This window comes from Epinephelus moara, chromosome 2 (assembly GCF_006386435.1).
Source record: "Epinephelus moara isolate mb chromosome 2, YSFRI_EMoa_1.0, whole genome shotgun sequence".
Classification (NCBI taxonomy): domain Eukaryota; kingdom Metazoa; phylum Chordata; class Actinopteri; order Perciformes; family Serranidae; genus Epinephelus; species Epinephelus moara.
The window spans coordinates 25,275,428-25,284,467 of record NC_065507.1 but is presented as its reverse complement, the minus strand read 5'-3'; the positions used below and the strand labels follow the sequence as shown (position 1 = coordinate 25,284,467).

General features: G+C 42.3%; 1 protein-coding gene across 1 annotated transcript in view; it reads left to right on the top strand.

Moving 5' to 3' along the window:
* The first annotated feature begins 176 nt into the window (after window positions 1-176).
* Window positions 177-9,040, top strand: part of LOC126401761 (extracellular calcium-sensing receptor-like) — a 12,392-nt gene continuing 3,528 nt past the window's right edge. Inside the window, exons 1-2 of the mRNA XM_050063250.1 lie at window positions 177-420; window positions 8,923-8,981. Of these exons, the coding sequence (XP_049919207.1) occupies window positions 177-420; window positions 8,923-8,981 (303 nt within the window). The remainder of the gene's footprint in view (window positions 421-8,922; window positions 8,982-9,040) is intronic.

The following is a 9,040-nucleotide window of genomic DNA, read 5'->3' as shown; positions in this document are numbered from 1 at the left end:
TTTTTTTGTTAAGTACATAACTCCACATGTGTTCATTCATAGTTTTGATGCCTTCAGTGAGAATCTACAATGTAAATAGTCATGAAAATAAAGAAAACGCATTGAATGAGAAGGTGTGTCCAAACTTTTGGCCTGTACTGTAAGTATTTGCCCCATCTTAAGACCTTTCTGCTAAAATGAACTTTGTTTTATCCCCATACGAGAGCCAAGGTGACACCCTCATAACCCTCACCCTGGTTCCAGTGGAGCCAGACACCCAGCCAGCAGGCAGCAGCCAGCCAGCAAGCAGCCAGTCTGTGTCACCCCAGAATCCTCTGCCTGTCACCCCTGTCTCCACTGGACGTGCCACCATGGGAAAGAGGAAAAGGAGCACTGAGCCAGACCTCTCCGAATTTCAGAAGAGCATTCTGGGCAACCTGAGTAAACCACAAGACTATGATGAACTCTATTTTATGAGTCTTGTTGGAACATTTAAAAGATTTTCTCAGCAGAAAAAGGCAGAGGTCTGGATGAAAATTGAGCGAGTTCTCTATGAGGCTGAGTTTGAATAAATTGGGGTTACATTCAGTAGAGACAGGGGTGACAGACACAAACACATTGTGGGATAACATGTTTTTTCTCTTTTTCTTTTATTTACTATTGTAGTCCTTGCCTAGTTTAAAATTACATTTTATATTTTTAATTACATGTTAATGTTATATTTTATATTTTTATGCATTCAAATATTTCCATACATGTTTTATTGTGTTTTCAAATAAGCGATAAATAAACAGATCTTCTGAATTGAGACGATGATGCATGTTTGTTTTTTTTACAAATATAATCCATTTATTTAATTATAATTGTATGAGTATCATGACCAAATTACTTTTATATATATACTGTATATAATGATGCTGTATGCTGTTAAAATATTAAATAACGTCTTCCTGCCATGGCACTACACCGTCAGCAGACGAAAAATATTCTGTGAACCTCTCTCTGATGGCAACAGCCTCCCGTGAAGCATTGTTGCTGCTCATTCGACTGAGACCCCCCATCGCCCTGGAACTGCCTTGAGGTTCTGATGTTGCCTGTGGATGGTCATTTGACAGACCTGCCCTCAGAAGGTTGTGGAGGATACACGTGTCTTTGACGGCTTTCTCTGCAATTTCTCGTGTCACTCCCAGCACTCTTCTGTACAGCCGCCATTGTGTTGCCAGTATGCCAAATGTACACTCCACCATGCGTCTGGCCCGGGACAGCCTGTAGTTGTACAGTCTTTTTTCTCTCCCTATGTTTTGGCCAGGGTGTGGTCTCCTCATGTATCTTCGCAGGGGAAATGCTTCGTCAGCCACAAATACATGTGGTATAAGCCCCAGATGTTCAGCGCCAGGGAGAGGTGTGTCATCTGGTAGGTCAAGATTGCCCTGACAAAGAGCTCTTCCAAATGCTGAAAACAGCCAATGTACCACCATCGCTGCTTCGGCCATAAGCCCCAACATCCACTACTCGGAAGCGATACTGGGCGTCAACAACTGCAAGCAGCACAATGGATCCCTTATAATTAAAATACAGGGATCCGCTGGAGGTAGGGACCTGGATCACTACATGCTTGCCATCCACTGCTCCAACACAGTTGGGGAAATTCCACAACCGCTGGAAATCGGTTGCGATTCTTCCCCAGCATTCCCTCTTAGGTGGTGGCATGTACTCCCCTACCAGGTTATCCCAAATGGCTTCACACACATCTTTTATAATGCCAGCAACTGTGGAGTGTCCCACACGGTAACTGAAGGCGATGGTCTTAAAGGAATCTCCAGTTGAAAGATACCTGTAACAAATAGAACGTGTGTATATATATATATATATATATATATATATATATATATATATATAGTGTGTATATATACACAAATAAGAACATAACAGTAGGATTTAAAGGCATTCCTAGATTTGGCATGTGAGAAACTGGCTGAGGCTTATACTGACAAAGATTAATTTAATTTAAGATTGTTTATATGTTTAAAATGAGTAAACCCACGTTTAGAATTAAGCAGAACTCTGTAGCACAATAAAAAAAAACAAATCCAATAATAGATTATAATATCATATGATGGTGTGATGTGACATGATATATGATATGATGTGATATATGATATTTTTATTTTATCACTACACAATGCATACACAGGGAAGCAGTTTGGTTTAATCTGAATATGCGTTTTTATGCTTAATTGTAAAATTAAAAGCATTCAAAAATATGATAATTTAATGGCAAACTATGATTTAATCCGTTTTGAGATCTAAATGCTAGACCAGATAATCATGGCATAAAGATTACTGGTTTGTCCACAACTGTGAAAGACTTTCAGATCATCTCTTTGGAAGATATAATTCAACATTGCCTTTAACTGATAAGTACCTCAGACAAATGCACAGCCGTTGCGCTGGAGGGATGGTTTCACGGCAGATGCTCTATCTTGTGATACTGGGGCCAACTTTTCTCAGAAGCAGGTCAAACTGGTCTTTATTCACTCTGAAATAGGCTTTGAACCTCCCATCGTCCAGACGAAGCTCCTGGATCAGTTGGTGAAATTCTCCGTATTTTTTCCGAGCTTGAAGGATGGGATGCACCCAGACACGGCGAATATTTTTCTTCTTTTCCTCAAAGAAATCGAGCAGTAAAGCTGCTGTGAGGGATTTACGGTGCTGGAAATCCATTTAACTTTTTTGTAAACTTTGTAACTTTTTAACTCCCCCTGTTAAGTGACAGTGAGTGACAGGCGGTTTTGGTTGCTTAGTAACGGCAGGCGCGACAGTAGCGCAACCTCCGAAGCGCCTTGGATAAAAGGATGGAAACCGCACACCTGGCGTTTTCCACGCGCTTTTAGACGCTACATCTGAATGGGGCCTAAGACAGTCTGCTCTGCTGCACACATTAGAGGGGATAGGAGAATGTGGAATTATTCCTTCACTGGCAGGCTGCACTGCACTGAAGTAGGGGATAGGAGAATGTGTAATCTTACCTGTTTCTCCACTGGCAGGCTGCGCTGAGGTTGAGGGGATCGGAGAATGTGATCTTATTTCTCCACTAGCAGTTTGTGTGTGGGAGGGAGATGCATGTGAGGCTGCATCACTTGGTGCTGAGATGGATGAGGTGGCTGCAGTTACATTAGTAGGATTTGCAGAGGTGGGGGACAAATACTTCAGAAGTGCATCTAAAAAGAGGAGATACATATATTTGACAAACTGGGCTTTTACAATATATTAATCAAATAGCTGCTGACTGTGAAACCATCATGGCACAACCATAATAGCACCTAACATTACAGCCTGCCTTGATCTAATGACATTTTAAACACAGCAAACAGCCANNNNGCCTGCCAGAGAGGCAGAGGGATGCCAGGCAGGCAGAAATTTAAATTAGAAATATTATTTCATTATTATTTAAAGACGTATGGCTATATGTACTGTTGTTGTTTTGTAGTGTATTCTTGTCAAATTTTTCGAATAGAATGGGGAAGAAAAACAAAAAACAACAACAACAAAAGAAACCACCTCACTCCCTGGCGCTCTCTGGCATGCTGGTGCCTATAGCATTTGCCTAACCTGCCCTATGGGCGGCATGGCCCTGCTTTGGCCAATTGATGTAATATTGCTTCATTCACATCCTCCCATCACCCTCTACCACTGTGACAAATTTCACATGGATTATCCAATTCAGTGAGGGGAAAAACGTGGAACAGACACACATACACACTGGCAGAGTTTTTGTCATTATATAGTAAGATGAATAAATATAACCACAATTACCATATTAATAGAAAGGCTGAAGGATTTTGGAGATGCTGTGGTGTGCTGTTTTTGTTAGTCTGTAGTGGAAGGAAAGAGCTGTGGTACCAGATTCAGTCTTTGCCGTATCCTTGCGCTAAAGGTGCAGATCTGAGGAGACCAGTCGCTCTGTGTCCTTGCAGAGTTAGACGTTGGGGTGCTAACTCAGCTTGGTTCTCCTTGTTGCTGGGAAGCTAGTTGCAACATTGTGTTTGGCACGCTAACTTCTCTGGTCTACAGGTTCTGTGTCTGCTGGGAGCAGGCCACATTGAGAGCAAAGATGCAGCTCCTGCTGTGAGCATGCAGAAGTGAGAGAATGGGGGAAGGGTGTACCAGGCCCTGCTGTGTGATGTTCTACCTCCTCACATGTTTAGGAGCAGAGAGCCCGTTGGCGGCTTAGGAGAAAGACGAGCAATGGAGAGTAGAAGCATCTCCTTAAGTTTGCTTGGTGACATCACTGGGTCACATGTCACTGTGACAGTAGTGCCCAGTCCAGCTTGAAAACTAGTCTCTCACTTGGGTGTGACAATGAGGCATCCCGTGGAGATGAGTGCTGTCCTTTGTTTGGTGAACAAAGAACATGCGGTCTCAGCCACCATTTCAGATGGCAAGACCCAGAGTAAAAGCCTTCACATGTCCAGTTTAGATCTGTACAAATAACAAATCTTCTGTGGTCCAGTGAATCCCAACAATACTTAAAAGAAGAAAAAAAACATTCTATCAAACATTCCATCATTACCATGTTTTTTTTATTCTACTAGTCCATACCTATTGGTAGCTTTGTCACCTTCTACCTTTGCCACTCCTCAATGCCTATGTGCAGTTTCACATAGATTGACCACGTCAGTGAGTAGAAAAACGCGGGACAGAAAGAATGACAGAGTGACAGAATGACACACTGACAGTTTCCATGATTATGTACAGCATACCATACCATGACTTAGTCATACCAAAAATTAGAAAAAAACCCAACATTTGGCCACAGGGGGAGCCACAGCGATCGGTCGCATTTTAGCCATTTTTAAGCATTTTGCTGTTGTTATAGCGCCACCCAGTTGCCAATTAGAGTTAAATTTCTCCAGTCACCTTGAGGCATCCTGTTCTACATATCTACCAAGTTTAGTAAAAATCGATATGGCGGTTAGGCCTAGATAAGAAATTAGCTCTCTAGCGCTCCCATTTTGTTTGATCAGGTCAATAATGAGGCCTGTTTCCACTGAAGAAGTTCCTGGTACTATTTGGGGGCAGGAACTACTACAGGAATGTCCTCTCGCTCGGCCCTCTCAACCACTGTGTCTCCACTGAGAGAGTGGAGTAGGAGGAAGGTTCTTGTAAAGTTACCGGGCTCTGGATGTGACGTAATCGTTGCGCGACCATTTTGACCGGGGCGACGTAGGGACGTAGTTAGCTGTTCGCCGTTAGCGGTGTCTGTATTAACTCAATAACTCAATAAATGGTCCGTGAAAAAAATATTTTTTCCAGCAGATGTCTTAGTTACAACATGATTGAGCTAACTGGAGTAGTTTCATGTCCTATCCGTAACTAAGATATCCACTGAAAAAAAAAAAAAAATTTCGCGGACCGTATATTGAGTTAATAAGTTAATACGGACACCGCTAATGGCTAACAGCTAACGGTTAGCCCAGCTAATCTACGATAACCATAGTAATTACAAAACGTCAAATCCCGCCTTGAGTATATCCAATCAGCACTAAGTAATCCCCAAGTCCCAGCCAGGAGTCTCTCGGGGCCTTTCTGAGTACCTACTCCGAGGCAGGGACTTGTTTAGCCCCTGTAAAAGTTCCGGAACTCTGTCCTTCGGGGGTGGTTCCTCCGGTGGAGACACGCACCAACGGCCCTGGCCCCGTAAAATTACCCCGAAGTTCCTGCGGTGGAAACGGGCCTATGGAGGGGTCCCCTCAGATTATGTGTGGTCATATGCCTACAAAGTTGCGTGGTGATTGGTGAAACCCTTGAGATGTTATACACCTTTATGTGATGAGCCCCGCCCTCTGCAATATTCATTGCCTTATAGAAGCTCAGTTTTAGTAAGTTTTTCAACTTTTGCCGAGAGGGAACTTTAGATATTGGTCCCTAGATTATGTTCACAGAGTTTCATGCAGATCGGTCAAACTTCCTAGGAAGAGATCGATTTTAAGTGTTTTGCCAAAAATTCAAAATGGCAGAAAATCTATAAACTGGAAGTTATGGGTTCTTGAGGTCTACATAGGTAGAAGGTGATAACGCTACCAATGGGTATGGACTAGTAACGATTACTAAACATCAGCTGTGTGAATCTGACCGGATCTGTAATCTGATACATGACAGCATGTTGCTCCCTATGCTGAACCAACCCCACAGAGGAATATATATAGTAGTCACCTCTCCCTTACTCCCTTACTACCTTTCTGTTTCCGACTTCCGTTTATATATAAGTAAATATGCTGAACCATTGCGATGGATTCAGAGTTTGCAGTGACGCTAATTATGTTCCGCCTCATTAGTTCACCACATGGACCCTTTAACCTGGCAACAACTGCAGCCGGCTCAAACGTGATTGGTCAATATCACACGGACTACAAACAGCCTACAGCCGGAAACCAGGGCTCTTCCGCTCTTCTTCCGGAGGCAAGATCTCCAGGGTTTGCCTACAGACTCTACATTCACTGAATGTAGACTCTTTATATAGAGACTAGTCTAAGTGTAAGTGAATATCGTCTTTGGCTGCAGCCTTTTTCTTTTTTAACCAATTGTGATTTTTACTGTTATTTTCTCAATGATACTTATGTTATCCGTATTTTATTCCAGCTGGATTTATTTATATTTTCTTTATTTATTGGCCTCTTTCTATATTTTATTATCTCTATCAGCTTATACCTTTTTATTCTTTTAAACCACCTCCCGGCTTATGGGAGTTCAGCTGCCTCTTTCGGCGCTCCTATCTCTTGGCAATTTTTATAAATTTGGAGTCACTAATTTGTGCCACTAATTGTTATTACCGGTACTCGACTCAACAAGATGTTGGTTCTCTGATTGCTGGAAATCCCGCTCAGTTTCTCTTAAACTGACAAAATACGGGTGGTTGGTTCTCCGTTTTAAACTTAAACTGACAAAATACACGTAGTTGGCTCTCCGATCGCTGGACCCACGGCCCGCTCTCTCTTAAACTGACAAAATACACGTAGTCTTTATCTAGACTTTCATAAAAAAAAAACTCTTAAGTCCTTCTGGACTTGAAATCTTGGTCTCTCTAGACCTGAAAATAAAACTTTTAAAATACTCTTAAGTCCCTCTGGACTTGAAATGTTGGTCTCTCTAGACCTAGTCTCTTTTCAGACTTCAAAAAACACGACTTGGTCTCCTTAAAACCTGACCAAACTTCCGTTTCCCCAGCTGCTCTTTTAATTTCTGACTGTTTCCTTTTGGATACACTGAAAACCAATCATAATCAAATTTCGCTTTACTCTCTTAAGTTTAGCTTATTTCTTAGCAGCTGTTCTGTGCACAGAAGTCTGGCTCTCTTCTCCTCGGCCCCCCCCCCCCCGCCAGGCTCTCTGTCTGCGAGGGATATAGGTATGCAGTGACTCTTCTTGGAGCACCCAGCTGCACACAGCGAGTTAGATTTTTAGGGTGATTTTATCTTAACCAATTCAGAATTTGTATAAGGAGTTTTAAAAATCCTTACCTTCTGTTTGATGCGCCTGTCACCCCGCGCAGGGAGGATGCTCCTCGGAGTCACCACTAACTGCCGTCTTCCCTTCAGAGACGACTCCTCGTGACGTCAGTTATGTAAGGAAATTGCTCAACTTCAGTAAGCACTGAAATGAAGAGACTCGGAGAACCACGGAGAAAAGTTACAGCCAACGGGATTACTTTAATTGCATCATACAACTCAGCACACACAGGTTGTAGATCACAAACAGTATGAACAGTAGGATACAGTAGAAACAGCCCCACTTATCCAACTTTCAAATGCCAAATGTGTGTGTGTGTGTGTGTGTGTATGTGTGTGTGTGCAGACAGGTCTGGGATTATGATCTAATTGTCCCAATAGGTTTGATTTCTTGGCAAACCTAGGTGTTTTCTGCTCCGTTTGATTTCCGAGAATTGGAACTGCGCATGAACCTCAGTTTATAAAAACAACTCCTTTATCGGAGTTTCCCTAGCATTCCAAACGTCACTTAACTCAAAAACAACTTCTTATGAGGATTCTTTCCTATTGCGAAACCTAGCCTATCTCTGCCAACGGTCAGGTCACTCTGACCCAAAAATTTTCTGCCCCATTTGATTTTCCAGGACTTGACTACGTAAGAACTATTCAATTTATCAAAACACCTCCAAGGAGTCCTTCTTATTGCCAAATCTGACATTTAATCAACTGCTTCCAAGACCTTGTGCAACTGACATTATTTTCACCCTTGATATAGAGTGATACATTATCTGCTTCTACACTAGTCTCTCAGTGACCTAGGCTCATTCAAATGACATCATTTGTTACTGCATCAATAGATAACATATTGTACACAGATACACACCACACAACTTCATAAACACTAATCATTTGCAGGCATTTGATTTTTTTTCCACCATCACTCTAGAGAGGAATAATTTTGGCTTGCATGCTGCTTGTGTCATCAGTTTTACTTCCCTGCAAAAGGCTTTACACCTGTTATAAATACTCACACCAACACTTCACTTGTGCAGAGTGGGGGGGTAGCCATGTTTATTCAAGATGCTATTTTCAGAGTTGACAGTTTACCTTGTGATAGGAGCGTTTTAACCGACTGAAACATTTTGTGTTTATAATGTTCTGTTTTTGTAGGTAACTGAAATGAGGCTAAGGTTGGAACATGTGTAATTTTTGTGAGGTTTGTCTTTGTTAACAGGAACTGTTTAACATTGTCTATGAGGAGCCAATTTTGTGAACTTAATTCATTCTTTTATCAGGTTTGATGAGGCAGGTTTGCTGTGACTTGTGTTTGACACAGACTGAATTTATTGATTCCTATTCAGACATTCAGGTAACAGTTATCTATATGTGTTAAATGTCCAGAAAAGTTGCATCTGTGTCTTGGTTCCCCTTGCTCCTGACTCTGTGGCCCTCGTCAGCCCTCTCCCTGCTGCTTCTCAGCATAGTGGGCAGACTGATGGGGCTGGAGGTGGTTGAGGCAATAGTGTGCTCCCGGTGGGGTGCACCGCTCAACAAGAGCCTCTCCCAGGATGGAGA